This window comes from Setaria italica, chromosome II (assembly GCF_000263155.2).
Source record: "Setaria italica strain Yugu1 chromosome II, Setaria_italica_v2.0, whole genome shotgun sequence".
NCBI classification, from domain to species: Eukaryota; Viridiplantae; Streptophyta; class Magnoliopsida; order Poales; family Poaceae; genus Setaria; species Setaria italica.
This window is the reverse complement of record NC_028451.1, coordinates 47,518,054-47,534,852: the sequence shown is the minus strand read 5'-3', so window position 1 is coordinate 47,534,852 and position 16,799 is coordinate 47,518,054. Positions and strand designations below refer to the sequence as shown.

Here is a 16,799-nt window from a genome sequence, read left to right as displayed (position 1 = left end):
GAGGCAAAAATTAAATGAACTAGAAACTCATCACTGAGCCCCATGTCCATAGGCTTGAGCTTGGATGCCATGTTACTCATCCTCAATATATGCTCTCTTACCCCTCCACCAGTATATTTCTCAATGACAAGAATCTTAGGGCCAGTTTGGCAGGGCTCCCGCTCCGGCTCCGTGCGCTTACCGAAGCACGGAGGAGCCGGAGCCGCACCAAACGGCATTGACCGCGGAGCCATTTTTTGGCACATTTGGGAGGAGCCGGAGCCGTTTTAGACCTGCATGGAGGAGCCCAAAAAAGTAGCTCCGCGGCTCCGGCTCCGGCTCCGCACGAGGAGCCCCTCGCGAGGAGCCCTGCCAAAGGAGCCCTTAATAAGAGTGCTTGCATAAGCTTTTGAAGAGCCAGTAAACTAACTCTCCACCTTCCTTAGGGAGTAGCGGTGGTACATTCTGGGATTGCTTCCCTTATTGCCCCCTCAATGGAGCTCTTAATCACCATCAAGCACTTGCGGTTCGATTGATCCCATTGCACACGATCAAGATCATACTTCGCTCTAACAGGTGGTGCATGCTCACGTACTCGGGTGGTGAAATCCTCATCGCTCATTTTCACCCCTCACGGGGTCCTCAGGAGCAACGGAGCAATCAGTTGTCAGTGTGAGATCAATGTCTGACAGCGCAAGCGCTATCTCAATCTTCTTTCACCATGAGTCGTAAATCCCTCCATTGTGAGGCTCTATGGACGAAATATAACTTAATGGATTGCATGAAAAATAAAATTCAGAAACAAAACAACACATGAATTAATTCCACGTAGGTCGAATTAAAACATGAAATATCAATATTAATTCTACATCACCGTTGGGAAGAAATAGAATCAATAATGACAAAATAAAACTTGCTACTGTAATAATCTTATCAACAACGTTGGTAAGTAGATAAAATTATTATACTCAGAAAAATTACTTATTTTCTAATTAAAGTTTCCCGTTGGTTCCAATTTAACTAGAAAGATAAATAAAAAATCTTGACTTAATGCTTAAATTGGCAAAATAATGCCAAAAATTCAACTTAACTTAAACTTAACACAGCGGAAGCTTACTGAGCCTCAAACTTAATTCATGAATTTTACCCACAGGAAAAAAATTCCTTAAAAACTAATTTTACTTTAGCCATTAATCAATTTCTAGGAAAAATACGTAAATTCGCTGAAAAAAGAAAAAGGAAAAAAAGGGCTCAAAGTTTACGGTTCTGCCGGCCCACGCGACAATATGACCCGCCCTGCTTAACGTGTTTGCCCGTGTGGCTTTCCTAGGCTAGCCTAGGCCTGAGCCGCCAATTCCACCTTCCGTCTTGGCCGAAAGCCGGCCCGACGTATCTCGGCTGTCCATTCGTAATCAACGGCTGAGCATCGTTTTCGGGGAAACAAAACCCCCTTCCGCGTCGCGCCCAGTCAACCCTAGGTCATTTCCTTCCTTCTCCGCCGTAAGCGCGAGTGAGTGGTGGCACCAAGCGGAGCGGGCAAAGCCGTCAGCGGAGCGGATCGAAGCTCGACGACGCGCGCGGCTCCCCCTTCCACCCTTCGCTAGCGGCCTTGGTGGCCCCTCCACAGCCCCCTTTGTCGGCGCATGCGTTCACCCAAGGGTGAGTGCATTGCCGTCGAGCGGCGCTGCGAGGAGGCCCTTAGCGGCGCAAGCGTCGACGGCGGAGCCTGGCTTCTTCCCGGAGCGGATCCGGTGACATTTGGAATAAAGATAAGCTCCCCAACCCCGTTTCCCTTTCTTTGGATCTTCTCGTAGGGTTAGGGTTTGACTACCGGCGGCCGTCGGTTGAAGTCCGACGGTCGTCGTCTTTATGGTTAGGTTCTCTCTTTGATTCGATTCCCCTCCTTCTTAATCGCGAGAGTAACTTCCCCAAACTAGATTTTTGTCAAAACACGGCTCTGATACCATTGAAGGATCTCAACTAGCTTAGCACTTAACTTAGTTACTCAAATAAGTGATCAACGACAGCACATCTAGTGGGTCTTGATCAAGAGAAATCGAGAGGCAGAGAGAGATAGTACAGAGATTAGAGAAAACAACCATCGGTCTTAGAAGAAGAGCTGGCCATGGGCGGTGACGGTGGCGTCGATGGCTAGTGTGGGCGGTGGCAGCGCGACGCGAGTGGCGGTGGAACTTCCCACTGCTTACAGCGCTAGTAGATCGGGTTCTCAATTCTGTTAGGTGGGCAAGTGGGCGCGGCGAACTTCGGCATGCGTACCCCCAGCCCACCTCACCTCACTCTTTATAGCACTGCTTGATGGAAAACCGCAACCATGAGTTGATTGTGCATCCCCAATCAGGACGTGAGATAGGGTCCGACTCGATCGGTGGAGATCAAACTCTAACAAACACCAGTACACCCACCCACCGACTTCATTTTCAATTGCATGCAGTGATGTCGGCTGGCCTGTGGCTTTACGAAAAAGCTAGCTAGCGGAGGGCGCATGGATTGATCTCTCCTTTTCTCCTCATCTCCTGCTGCTGCTTCTGCCCGACAGACCTCGCGCGATCACCCGGCGCATCTAAATCCCATCATCATCGCTCCGCCGACGACGAGGCCAATCAGTGGAATAATCACTTCGCCTCCTGATTGATTATTCCTCCTCCATCCGTACGTGTCATTGGCTTAGCGCGAAAGGAGTGGATGCAGTGCGAATGCAGAGTGCAGTTCCATCTGTCCGATTATTCAACGAAACGATCAGGCTGCACCCGTCCAGGTGCAGGAAGCTGCCGGCTAGCGACAGTAACGTTGTCACTGTCGACCAAGTGCAGGAAGCGTCGTCAAAACAGCAGCAGCTTTATCACGATCATCAAGAACAAGGCAGCCGTGCCTCCTAGCGGGACCAGGTCCGTTCATCCCAACTCCTAACTTTGACACTATGAAAAAAAAAAGATTCCTCATCACATCAAACTTGTGATACATGCATGGAGTACTAAATGTAGACGAAATTAAAAACTAATTGCACAGTTTTGTTGTACTTTACGAGACGAATCTTTTGAGCCTAATTAGTCAATATTTGGACAATAATTCACAAATACAAACGAAACGCTACAGTGTGCTACAGTGCTGTAACAGTAATTTGACACCTCCAAACTTTGCCAACTAAACAATACCCAGAATCACTTTTATCTTACTATTGGCCGTCTACCGCGTGCACATCACCGGTTACAACGACGACTCGATCAAAAAGAGAGAAAAGGAAACAAAGACAGCGACGACTCCTGGTGTGGTGTGACCGTACATAGAGGCGGTGGTCCAGTGATCCGGTCACTGTCAGTGAGACGATCGAGCTGAAGGGGTGTTCGGATCCTTTTATTCCTATCGTATCTAAGTTAGATATTAAATATAGATTAATTATAAAATTAATTGAATAAATAAAGATTAATTCACGAGACGAATCTATTAAATCTAATTAGTCCATGATTTGATCACGCTAGGTAAATATATGCTAATTATGAATTAATCAAGTTTAATAGATTCATCTCCCGAATTAATCCAATTTACGCAATTAATTTTATAATTAGTTTATGTTTAGACCTCCAGGTAGGAGGTATTAAACATGCGATGTGATCCTAACTTACAAAATTAATCAACGGATCCGGTTTGCATGCCCAACTGCATGCTGCAAGCGCGAATCGAGCCAAAGCGCCCGTGCTTATCCGGTTGTTTAGTGCTAGCTAGCGAGCGATGCTCGCGCTCTGACGTGGACGGCCCGTCCAATGATTGCTCAGCGGTTGGCACATGCAGAGCCCCGGGTAACATGGGATCATGGTCATGGGTGGGACCGTGGGACGGACGACGCAGAAATATCGCTGCTGCCTCGTCGATAATCAATCCTTCTTCTTTCTTTGTTTCTATTTTTTTTTTCCCATAATCAGTTCGATCAGACGAGATCGCAGGAAGTATCATCTTGGAGGATAATAGACCAATCGTACGAGCGTTACGTGGCGGGCAGCGCATCCGACGGGACGGGATCGTGGGCGCTCTCCGGCTCCCAGGCTCCCAGCCCACCGCGCCCGCTCGAGGTCGGCGTCGGCGTCGCACAACCTCGCCGGGCACCGGCGGGGACGGGGGAATTTGGCGTGAGAACGCATGCGACCGGCGGGTCAGTCGTGTCATCTGCGGCGCTTCCACGTTCCGCCTGTTGACCCTGCTCGAGTCGTCTTCCAGTCGCTGTGGTGTGACTTTTGATTCAAAGAAGCCGTCAACATGCGCATACCAGTTGCGTTTTTTCCGAGAGAGGATAAGTTCGGGGTGTTTGGGAGATATGGGCTAAACTTTAGCCCTGTCACATCGGATATTCGGATGCTAATTAGGATGATTAAATGTGAGCTAATTACAAAACTAATAGCAGAATTCCGAGGCTAAATCGCGAGACGAATCTATTAAGTCTAATTAATCCATCGTTAAAGAATGGTTACTGTAGCACCACATTGTCAAATCATGGACTAATTAGGCTTAATAGATTCGTCTCGCAATTTAGCCTAGGGGTTGTGCAGTTAGTTTTATAATTAACCAATGTTTAATACTCTTAATTAGTATCAAACGTCCGATGTGACAGGTGCTAAATTTTAGCCCCTATGTGCCAAACACCCCCGAAGAATGCACGCCTTCCACGCACACAACACGACTTGTGTTACACACTTACACGTAGGGTGTTTCGGTTGCTTCAATCATTTGATTCGGTTGCTTCAATCATTTGATTCATGTATGGAATGGTTCAAAATAATAATGAGCACAGGCAGATTTAGCAGTTCCCTTTTCCCAATGGTTCAAATTAAATAAATATAAACAAATACAGCTCCACTGTTTAATGCTTAGCAACCTGTTGAAGCTAACAGCTAGGCAGGCGGACCATCCAGGTCAAAAGAACTACTAGGCAGGCCATCCAGGTAGGCGGGTAATTCTCTCCGTATGGCTGGAAATGCATGCTCTCACTTCGAGTTTCAATTCAATCTTATCGCAAACGCACTACTATGCTATATCTAGGAAAAGCGGCAATACAAAGCCAAGATCTTACTTACTAATAAGTTAATTAAGGCTAATCCGTCCGCACAACTGGTAAAGCTTTCCCTCCTTTTATTTGGTTGGTGAATTGTACCAATTATCCATGATGAAACCATCTCACTTAATACATTATTCTACTAATAGGAGTGAACCATATGGTACAAGAAAATTGGTTGAACCCCACCATCCAGAATTATTCATGCATACATCACACCTATATTAAACATGCGTGAATGAAGTTTGGATCGTAAAATATGTCGAGTCTCGGCACGGTTATTCAAAAATCTGACTCTTGAATTGAGGGTCGCATGTATCTTCTAGCCTCTTTTAATTTTGACTCTTGAACGACGAAAGCTCAAAAGGTTGCGAGATCAGACGCCAATGGCTATCGCAAAACCACTCCACTGTACTGTACTACGAGCGATCAAAATCGCTGAACGCTCGATGCCTCTACACGTACTCCCAAAAGCCATTGAAAATCAGTGATGACGAATTTTGCGTGGAAATCAAAGTGGCAACTGCCCCCCAACTTTGTCTTGATGCCATCACCCCAATGGCTAAAAAAAAAGAACGTTTCACCGAATCAATTTGCAATTAAGTATTAAATATCTCGCTTATTAAGACGTGCCGATTTCGGATCGCGACGTCTTTGTCTGTAGCGTGCTTGGGTCCATTCCTAATCCTGGTGGTTTAGTTCCTGATGCCGTATGCTACATCCTTGAATATTAATTAATTAATTAATTCGATGGACTAAGTTATTTCGGATCTTATTTATTTGGTCAGATTCATGCATAACAATGAGCAGATTCATGCAGGCCACTATTCGACAAATTAATATCGTTTTTGAAACAAAGGCACGCGAGCCTTTTTTTTCCTCCTACGAATGGTGTCGGTGTCGGTGTCTAAGCTCAGTCGGTCAGTCTAGACAAGCACACGTCTTATAACAATTAAAAACATAGAGATGGTATTTTTTAATATAGAAAAACATAGAGGTGAGATATTTTAGTATATGAAAGTATGAAAATATCAGTTTGTTAAGTTGGGAAAAACAAGATTATGTTTGCTGTGGAATCTTGGGCGAACTATTCACCTGGATTTGAGTTTGAGACCGGGTCAGGTGGTCAGATTTTTTTATAATAGTAGTGGTACCATAACTTGTCTTAATATCAAGATACGCATGCTCAGCGTCAGAATTTGTTTTAAAAGAAAAGATCGGCTAAAGTTGATGCTAGCTCATAACTCGGAATTATGTAACCACACAACCAGCGGCCACGGTTGACTGCTGCCACGGTTTACACGTTGTACGTACGTCCGCCTCCCAGCTCGTTTCGTCCTCATCAGCCACGAACCTTCGTGCCCAATAAACTACTCCCCGTCTTCTCCCCCACCACCACACCAGCACAGACCAACCAGAGCGCCGCGAACCACAGGGCGCCCATAGAAAATCCGGTCGAGACGCGCCAGCCGTTTACCCCACTGGCCACACCGCGTCCCCGAGGAGAAAGCAAGCCGAAGCCGACCACTCCCCATCCGGCCCTCCGCCACCACCCACCACCACCACCACCCGAAGCCACCCCACGCGGCCTGGCTCGGCTCGTCGTCGTCGTCGCACCGCGCCTGGGTGCCTGGCTATAAACACCCGCCCCCTCCCCACCGCGGCACGGCACGGCACGGCACCCCAGAACTGCACGGGATATTCCCCCTGTTCGCTCGCTCGCTCGGCACGTCCAAAGCGAAGCGGAGCCAAGCGAGGAAAAGGTGAGCACGAACACCACCAGAAAAGCTTTCTCAGATCTGTGACGTTAACGATTTCCCCTTCCGGATCTGAGCTCGGACGATCGGATCGGGGATGCTGCTGTAGCTCGAGCACGAGCACGAGCTCTGCGCTGAAGCTGAGGCTAAAGCTGACTGCTTTTCTTGCCGTGCTTGTTCCAGGTAGTAGAAAGGAGAACCGAGGATGAGCACCATGGCCATGGCGTCGTCGTCGCTGAACCCGAACGCGCCGCTCTTCATCCCGGCGGCGTACCGCCAGGTGGAGGACTTCTCGCCCGAGTGGTGGGAGCTCGTCAAGACCACCGCCTGGTTCCGGGACCACTGGTTCCGACAGCACCAGCTCCACGAGGCAGCCTACGACGCCGCCCTCCTCTCGCTCCCCGACGACGCCGACGTCGACGTCGCCGCGCTCCTCCCCGACGACTCCGTCGACCTGCTCGACATGGTCGGCACCGACGACCTCTTCTACGCCCCCGACCACCACCACCAGGCAGCCAAGCCCGCCGCGTACGACCTCGACGTGCTCAGAGCGGTCAGCCTCGGATCCCCGAGGGCCGTCGTCGGTGCGCCCTCGCCGCGCGCCCAGCAGCAGAGGCACGCGGACAAGCCCGCGCAGCACGTCGGCGTCAGGGGCGCCGCGCGCCGCGTCATCCACCAGCCTCGCTAGAGACCTTTCTTCGTCTCATGGCGACGACCGACGATGGCTGCTGCCGCTGCTGTCCAGTGTAACTTCAAGCTTAGTAGTCTGTTTCTGTGTATACAACTAAAAAGAGAGAGGAGAGAATCAACCAAGGCGTCTGCTGGTGATCTCCTCTCCTTGTAGTTTCTCGTGTTCAGTTCAGGTCAGGTCGATCGAGCTGTCTTAGAAAAGAGAAAAAAACAACCAAAAAAAAGGAGTGATGTAGAATCATACTCCTCCTCCTCCTCCTTGTTCATGTTGTTGGATATAAGATGGCAAGCAGTCTAATGTTAGAACTCTTCACCAGGCGCCTCTCCCTTCATCTTTGCTCTTTGTTTGGAAATGTGTCCTCTGAATTCTAGTCTGAAAATGCGTTTCTCTGATTGCGATGATGGTGATTCTGCTTGAATCGCTCCTCCCTTCGACGATGCCAATGCCATCGTGAGGTTTACAGGCGATTGATGATCAAGTAAGACTTGATCTAGTTCTTAGGAAAAGCTGATGGGGATGGTGATGAGTGTTGAGCGATGGTACACGGTGGTACAAGCATCAGGTAGTGTCGAAAGGTAGCACTGTGTCGCTGCACAAAAGGGACTGAGAGCTCCTTTGGATCTCTCAAATTGGTGCAGCACTCAAGCAAATGATAGATGCTAGATGGAAACGAGCAAACGGCTTCAAATTGATGTCTGCAGGATGGGAGTATTGATCAGCGGATTTGGCCCTGCTTTAGGTTGCCTGGTCTATTTCAGGACGCTTCACTCTGCCTCGCTCTGTTTTTCTATCGTTTCACTCTGTTTCAGATAGCTTTGCTTTATTTCAACTTTTATCGAGTGCAGATGGCACTGAGTTGTTAAGGCTTCAAAATCCTACATGAAGCCAAGCAGCAACATGAGCAACTGTCGAGATGGCCTTTTGGATGCCTAGCGGTCTCTGCCGTCAGCATCTACTGTCTACTTTGTCTAGTAGTGACTACAGTGAAGAAAAAATGAACTTTGTACTTTGATCGTTGAAACTTCTGTCGCAAAAAACACTGATGAACAACTGAATTTGCTTGCTCGATAATGCCACAAAGTTCTGAGAATCAAGAAACCTACGACTGCCACAGCCGCACTGACTGCCATCAGGCCTTATCGATTGCAGTTAAAATAAGAGACTACAAAAGTGCAGCTTGCTTCCCTAACCTTCTGCGAAATCTGCTTGCCTGGTGTCAAAACCAGTTCAGTCCATTCGTCGCTATCTTTTCACAATTCCTCTCATGGCTTTGTGGAACATTGGTTTCAACTTTCAACAGAACTCCTTGTCCCAAAGAAAGAAAGAAAAGAAAAACAACTAAGCCAAAATTCTGTGGGCAGAAGCTTGGCAAAACAAAACATAAGTTCATGTCGGATGACATCGTACTAACTTCACACCTTCCTTTGGTATGTTGCAGTCAAGGGCAAGGGCTCCATGACAGGGCTATGCCACCATGAAAACGAAATGATTTGAAGCTTTCCAAACAGGCTAATCATGCTTGCAAGGCACATGCACCAGATAATCATGCCCTGCAGCTCTTGACATTCTCTCAAAGGAAGACAGGCACATGGCCACGCCAGTGCTCCAGTATTCTCTTCCAACCAATCCAGAACTACTCTATGCACAACCTTTTCCAGCAGTTTGCCAGCGGCAGTGGTGACCATGATTAACATCCCATGATTACTTGCTGATCATTACAACGATGCTCAGTTAAATTTTACTGGACCTCAAAATGGGCTGAACAGAAATCCCCCTCTCGCTATGCAACCGAGCATATATAAATAATAAACACAGGCAACCAGGGTGCTCAACACGATACTCTGCGGTCGCTCGGCAGCTACATTAACAGTACCATAGTTAGACGGTATATCTGGCTGTTTAAGCAGCAGCAATAAGGGCTACTAATCAACTGCGTAGTACTTTCAGACTTGCTTGTAGAACAGGATATATGCTTGGTCATGCAAGACCTCGTTCTGGCCCACAGGTGTGACGGCATCATCGTCAAACCGAAGCCACTGACCGTTGGCATTCTTTGAATGAGCAGTGTAGTGCCCCCTGTATGGGTCCTTCCCATGATGAGTGATGGTCGCAACAAGCTCATATTTTCTTCCCTGCATATGACGAAGATAAACAGCATGTCATCTCAATGTGTTATGACCATGTACATTTGCCTCAAGTGGATTTGCATGCAGTGATTGTACAAACTTAATTCATGCTTAAATATACTGATCCTAAATGTCCAACAAATATGACAATAGAGGCAACTGGTGACATAAAAGCATGCATACACATGCAAAACATTGATCCAATAGAAGATATCAACAAATATTTCGAAGAAACATTTGCAGAGGCATGTCCAGCAAATTATCACCTCTGATGACGGTGAGCTCAGCAGATCACGATTAAGGACCAGTTGGAGAGGGAAATGGAGTGGCTTATAAACTTTAGTGCTCCCATGATTTCCATAACTGAACCTCTTCAAGTGCAGTATCATTATCTTTGAAAGCGTGTGTATCTTGAATGATTTTCTAGCCGTCACCAAACCAGCCTGCAAGATCAAGTATGATACTACATTATAATTGTAGCTGATTGCAACAAGTTATTGCATCTATTTTGTGAAAGAAGAGATATCTGGCACTGAAAATAAAAAAAATATAGAAAAACTACAGCTCAAATAGCAATTTCAAAAGACGAACAATCAAATAGATAAAAGGGTAACTGACAAGGCATGTACCCATCTTCAAGTCCAAAAAAATATGTAAAATCATTCTAGAATGCATCTCGTAAAACAAACTAGAAGATACATTTTACAATTTTGTCTTCACAAGCAGTATCGCAAGCAAAATGCATTGCATGATACTCATGGATGGCATCACTTGTATTGTGTGTAATGAAATTCAAGATCAAATTACTAAACACAAAGTGACAAGGTATTACCTTTCCAGCAGCTGTTCTGTATCCTTCCAAAGACTCAGGAGTAGAGAAAAGATTAAGTGCATCGTTAAGTGTCTGAACTGCATCTGGGAATATATCGAGGTGGAGCAGTAGGTAGGGCTGAACAGTAGCCGATGCTTTGTTACCTGGCAGGTGCAAAGAAAATATACACAACAGTGAGAAGGTTGGTAGGAAACAGTACAAGTGGGCCTACTCAAGCATAAGTTGCACCCTATGGTTACCAACTAATCATGAGATCATATTCCAGTGGGAAAAATAGAAGTACTTGAATGGAGCTCTTTTAACTCACAGGATTGCAGGAGCAGCACTGACTACTGATAGACATGCATATACATGCAATTTCAGCAAAACTTCAATGGCAATCACAACACAAAATTGGGAATAATGATAACTTGATGAGCAACTTTACAGGACACAGAATAGTTCTAAATTCTTTTCTGTTCTAGTAAAGATACAACATATGCAGATTTAATTGACAACATATAGGATGTTCTTGCTGTAAAAGCTAATGAATCTGATATTGGGCTGGGTAGAAACAAAAAAGAAGAAGAAGCTATAACAGCATGCACAGGAGGCAAAAGGTGACAACAAACAACTGGAGTTGTTCAGCACACATTAAATGGGCCCAATAAAGCAAGGTTTACAGAGTTGGGAATTGATTACAAAAAAATTCTAAAATTGTTTTCATGGGAGCATGACAAATCAAGAAAAAGCACAGCTTTCCAAAAGGTTCTCTCATATATCAAGATTCTATTCAGTTTTTTTTACCAAGAAAAAAAGCATGTTCTCTCTCTCAGGACAATACAAATTACCTGCAGCTTTCACAACACTCTGTAACTGCCCCCCAAAAATAGCACTTAGTTCAGAGGGAACGAAACTCTGAGTTCTAACTATTGCAGATTTGTTCTTTCGTCCAACAGTCTCCCAAGCATCATCATCAGCAGAAGAAACAACCATACCCTCCTTTGCATTTGAAACATTGCCATTAAGCTTCAGCAGTTCGTCATGCATTCTATTCATGGCAAAACTTAAGAACTCTTGAGCATCTTCTTGCCTGAAGAACATAGAAGTGTATAGCATCACAAACTGAAACAAAAGCTTCATTTGCAAGGGAGGTAACAATTTAAACTGGACATTAACCAAAAAACAAAGTAAACATATAACGGCATGCACACTGTCTATACTCTGTACAAACAACTGTCAGAATAAACTCAATAACACAGTCAGCAGCATCAAATGCCATCAGACCATTTGGGAGCCTTTGAAATGATCATACATGACCACCATTGTATCCATAACTTCCAACATAGATGTGCAAAACTTAGTCCCCGATAGAGAACAATCAAGATATATAAGCATTTGTGGTATCAGCTAAAAATCTATCAATATGTTATCCAGGTGTTGCTACTTGCTAGACTCGATGGGATTAAAGCCTCAACACAACAGAATAATTGATCAATTGCTATATTCAACTAGCAGGCACGTCATCCACAACTTTAGGAGCTAAACTCCCTCATAAAGAAAAAAAAACATGCCTAAGAACAGAACTAGCAAGCACTTGCCTTGGCCGAGCAGATATTCCAGCCGGCACATCTGGTGTAAAGTTTTTGAGAACAGCATCAAACATGGCAGGATTAAGTGGTTTTGCAGCAACTGTAACAGCTTTCTCATTTTTCTTCATAACTGACTCATCAAGCACATCAAATTGAGAGATGAACTCAACAAATGCATTGAGAGTTGGGTAGCCAACCTAAAATGAAACAATTGGTCAGAACAAAGGAAATCAAATAAGCACCAAAACTACATCAGACTGATTTGTTTAGGTACCTTAGGTATACTTCGGTTCCTCAAATCCTGTAAAAGGTGGACAAAAGGCGAGCATGAAAGCAACGCCTGCAAAGTTGCATTCAGGAAGCAAATATTTCCTGTGTTCCTCAAACCATGAGGAAGCAAGAGCATGTTCTGAGAGGCTTTCTTGTTTAAGCTTGTGACCGCCTCGTCTGCTGGAGTTGCAACAATAGGTGTATCAACAATTGGGCTTCCATTTTCAGTTATTTCCTTTTCCTTATTTAACTTTTTGCTTTGAGTGGATTTGATGCCATCCTTGTCCACCTCTGACACTGAATGTGGTGCTGCATTGCTGATGTTTCTGGCAGGCACAACTGGAGGAACAACAGCCTCCGTCTTCTTCACATTCTCTAATACACCATTGGTAGGAGAAACATTCACAGGGGGGCATCCATTAGCCAGAACTGGTCCACCATTTGGAAAGCTAGATCCTGCAGCTTCCTTTTTATTGCTGCATGCATTCTCCCTTGTAATGGTACTGCTCTGAGCATCTGCTGATTTTGCTGGAAGAACAACACCTTTAGAAATAGGACTCGATGCTTTCTGTAAACTCAGCACTGAAAAGTTCAGTGAACCAAACTGGATCTCTGGTAGTTCCCATGATCTGTTCACACTTTTAGTCGGACTTTTGAGAGGCTGACCCTGGAACAACTTCGTCTCGTCCTCCGTGAAGGACCCAAACAGCAACATCTGCGTCACATACAGAGGCAACTAGATAAGTAGAAAACCAGGACGACTTGGGCAACTTTGACTGTTAACATAACCCATGCCACAAAATCTACTGCATATGGAACTAGTTGTGCTGAGAGCCCTTTGGAAAGGAGCTCTAAGTATTTAAGGAAACTATAATTTCTACTTTTAGTTACAGCAGAACTAGTGCCATACTCGTACGCTGCATCGCAAAACTTGAAAGCAAGTAATATCTTAAGCACTGGTCAATGATCATCACCTAAAACATCCCAACCGAATAAACAGTCCGATACAATAGTAACTGCTTATGCTCTCTAGTAACGCGGGTATGATTCACGCACACGCAGCAGCATTGAATCGTCATGCCGAGTACTACAAAAACCCTACCCAATCAACTCACCCGAACCCCAACCATCCAACCACCCCGGCGCACTTTAATGCCCCACGCTCAAAGCAGCGGACAAGCAGTAACCACGCAATTACGCCGTAACGACGCCAATGCAAACACACGGACGGGAGGAGAGGCAGATGGGTACCTTGTCGCCGCTGCCGCTGCCGCCGCCACTCATCTCGACTGCGGTGGGGAGGCCAATCTCTGTGCGCCGGAAGTGGCCGCTCGGGAAACCTCTTGGGAGCTCTTCTGCGACCGGGGCCAGAGGAAGCCGAGGTCGCAGGTGGGAGACATCAAAGGCGGCGGCGGGCGGCGCCGAGTCGGGGTGGCCGTCCGCGAGACCAGCCGCACGGCACGGTTCCGTTCGGGGAGGCGGTCGCTGGTCCGCGCGGCGGGGCTGGGGCGGCGCGATGGGGTTGGGCGGCGGGGACGGCGAAGCCCCGGGGCGGCGAGGCGTAGGGTTTGGGGAGGGGAGGGGAGGGGAGAGGCGTGGGGACTTGGGAGGAAGGAGGACGGGGGTTGCTTGGGTTGGTAGTATTTGTCGATGCGGTCGGGCGAATGTGGGCTGGGCTGTACGTGGGGCGGCACGGGCTGCCCGCGCGGTTTTTTTTAGTTGGGCAGCGGGACGGTTGGTGAACAAACTCGCTTTTGAAATTGGAATAATTTCATGCATGCCATTATCATTTTTAATAACTTGAAAAATGCCATTATCAATTGTTAGTGACTGAGGTAGCCCCCACCTGTCAGTGACACAACCGATGGAAAGTTTCCAATTCTTGAAAATTGTAATGACATGAATCCAACTAGCCCTTTGAATTCAACTTGCAGAGGAGAGTGTGCTAAAAACTAACTCGATTTATCAATTCGACTCGTATTTTTTTGAAAATAATTTAAGCATTTTCCCTCTAGATTAGGACTAGGACTTTGAAGTATCTTTCAGTTACACATGTAACAACAAAAAAAATAATATTGGAAGTTGCAACTACCAAAAGATTCCCTGGTAAAAAATAGTTTTTTTTGGAACGTTATGTTTGAAGTTTCCATAACTCTTGCTAAAAACCTCAGTAAACTTTCTTATTTGGTTCAGAGTTTTTTTAGATCATTAGTGTAAAACATGATCTATACTTGGTTGGAAACACGAATCTTTATGCATGGTGGTTGTGAAAATCCAAGCTCGTGAGATCCTATAAAAGAGTTTGCTCCAATAATATCACTTGATTGTATGAGTTCGGAACTTCAAGGTGAAGTTTTTGATGTGATGTGAGACTTTAGAACATGTACACTACAAAGTAAGTATTAGTGTGCAAGGAGAGATCACTGTTGTCGCACGATTAAGTATATCAATATGCATAAAAATAATCCGTACAATGCAAATCGATGCATAAATAAGCTTGATTTTACCTTGTTAGCACGCCCTAAGCAACCGGTAGAGATGTAAGCACCTTATTCCTATAAGGCTATAAGCACTTGGTGCGCATTACGTGGCGAAAGAAATCATTTTTTTCTCTCCTAAGCACCTCCATTGCATGCATCCTTAAAATAGTGCAAGCTAAACTTATTGTTTGATGCTTCAAACTTGAACAGAACAACAAAAGCTTGTTATTTGAGATATGGACATACGGTTGTAATGCGAGTATTAGTTTCTTTTAAGGAAACGAGTGTTAGCTTTGAAACATGCTTTGTAAGACTACGGCTCTAAGTCAAGAACTTTTGAAGCAGCTCACCTGTAGCTGTATGCACATTTAAAGGTATTTTTCTTGAACAATTTATTATTAGTCTGGGGCTTGTTGAATATAAATCTTATTCTATCATGCAAATTCCAAAAATCCTTTATAAATCTTGGAGCTAAAACTGTGCCATACTGCCTACTAAAACTAAAAGGTCGTTTGATCTTTCAGGAAAAAAAAACTAAAAGGTCGTTTGGAAGAACATTTCTCGAAACGGCTTGCTGATAAAAATCAAAAAGTTTGGTGAAGCTAGAAGAGTGAAGAGTCCTCCTAAACTGAAATCAGCTCTCAAAACTCAAAAGTTTTATATATTCAAATATTTCAAATCATGACAGATTGGGATCCATTTGCCACGGAGACAAATCACAGGGTCGACCCCACCTGCCAGAAACACTTCTCTGTTGGAGAAGCTTGATATGAACCCGCTAGGGTGTTAGGGTTGATTCCCGATCTTTCGATAAGAGAGGCGTGGATAATTCGATTGGTCGATGGAGACGACGTTAACGGCCCGACTACAGCCTTCCAAGCTACGCCTTAGCAACCGATACACCACCTCCAATAGCTGCCGTGATCTTGTGGAGCGCGTTACCCGGCTACTAGGGCACTCGTCCTGCAAGCAATCGAAGAACAAGTATAACAAGCAACTCAATTGCAAATAGGGAGATGAGAACCAATCTGAACTCACAAAGTTGGGGTTTTGAATTGAGTAGAATGGATAGTCTAGTCGACACACGCGTCTACAATGAAGTAGCAAAGGCTAAACTTTCAACAAAACAAAACCCAATCTATTTGTGACGGCTCTAATTTTTATTAATACCTATGAGAACGACCAAGGGGGTGTTGGGGTCGTGCTCCAACCCTAGGATATGTCCCTCATGGACCCAACATTATACACGGCCCATTGAGCCAAAATAAGGCGACGCAGCACCTCTGGACGAAAAACCTCTTGGTAGTATTTTGGTGATTGCGGCCACCTCAGAATAGATATGGATATGATTCTAGATCTATATTAAGGGGGTGTTTGGGAAACACCTGTTAAAGTTTAACACCTGTCACATCGGATGTTTGGATGCTAATTAGGAGTACTAAACATAAGCTAATTACAAAACTAATTGCACAGATGGAGTATAATTCGCGAGACGAATCTATTAAGCCTAATTAGTCCATGATTTGACAATGTGGTGCTACAGTAACCATTTGCTAATGATGGATTAATTAGGCTTAATAGATTCGTCTCGCGAATTAGCACAAGGTTCTGCAATTAGTTTTATAATTAGCTCATGTTTAGTCCTCCTAATTAGCATCCAAACATCCGATGTGACACTGTTAAAGTTTAGCACCTCGTATCCAAACAGCCCCTAAAATAGACTTCATAAGGATTCCAAGGAGTACTTGAACACCCAAAACGGAGTCCAGATGAGCTCGTGACGGCCGTTGCAAGTTAGGATAGAGCTGCAGTCCGAATCGAGCGCCAAAACATGTTGGATTGGATCTCTTTCTTTCCTTGGGCCAAAAGTGACGTGGTGGCCTGGTGGAGGACGTTGGGAATAGATTTACTTCTTTGGTCATCCATATCTTCCATGTGTGTTTAATACTATTTTTAATCCACGTATGTATTTCTAAATTTGACAACAAACACACATCATGGTGCAATATGAATTTATCAAATGTATCAAAT

At 45.2% G+C, this 16,799-nt stretch overlaps 2 protein-coding genes across 2 annotated transcripts; one reads left to right on the top strand and one right to left on the bottom strand.

Annotated features, from left to right (window-relative positions):
* Positions 1 to 6,452: 6,452 nt before the first annotated feature.
* Positions 6,453 to 7,820, top strand: LOC101776697 (protein EARLY RESPONSIVE TO DEHYDRATION 15). The gene is made up of 2 exons (XM_004958535.3): positions 6,453 to 6,804; positions 6,982 to 7,820. The coding sequence occupies exon 2, from the start codon at positions 7,004 to 7,006 to the stop codon at positions 7,484 to 7,486; it is 483 nt and encodes a 160-aa protein (XP_004958592.1). The 5' UTR covers positions 6,453 to 6,804; positions 6,982 to 7,003; the 3' UTR covers positions 7,487 to 7,820.
* A 985-nt stretch (positions 7,821 to 8,805) lies between these two features.
* Positions 8,806 to 13,938, bottom strand: LOC101776300 (ubiquitin carboxyl-terminal hydrolase 24). The gene is made up of 7 exons (XM_004958534.2): positions 13,540 to 13,938; positions 12,293 to 13,003; positions 12,028 to 12,215; positions 11,278 to 11,519; positions 10,448 to 10,590; positions 9,882 to 10,058; positions 8,806 to 9,621 (listed from the first exon to the last, which is right to left on the bottom strand). Exons 1-7 carry the CDS (start codon positions 13,570 to 13,572, stop codon positions 9,433 to 9,435), a joined length of 1,683 nt encoding a protein of 560 aa, XP_004958591.1. The 5' UTR covers positions 13,573 to 13,938; the 3' UTR covers positions 8,806 to 9,432.
* Between the last annotated feature and the right edge of the window lie 2,861 nt (positions 13,939 to 16,799).

Coding starts and splice junctions, on each gene's coding strand:
- LOC101776697 (XM_004958535.3), top strand. CDS start 7,004: ATGAGCACCATGGCCATGGCGTCGTCGTCGCTGAACCCGAACGCGCCG.
- LOC101776300 (XM_004958534.2), bottom strand. CDS start 13,572: ATGAGTGGCGGCGGCAGCGGCAGCGGCGACAAG. Junction 13,004..13,539: donor GCAGCGGCAGCGGCGACAAG/GTACCCATCTGC, acceptor TATGTGACGCAG/ATGTTGCTGTTTGGGTCCTT. Junction 11,520..12,027: donor GGAATATCTGCTCGGCCAAG/GCAAGTGCTTGC, acceptor TATGTTCTTCAG/GCAAGAAGATGCTCAAGAGT.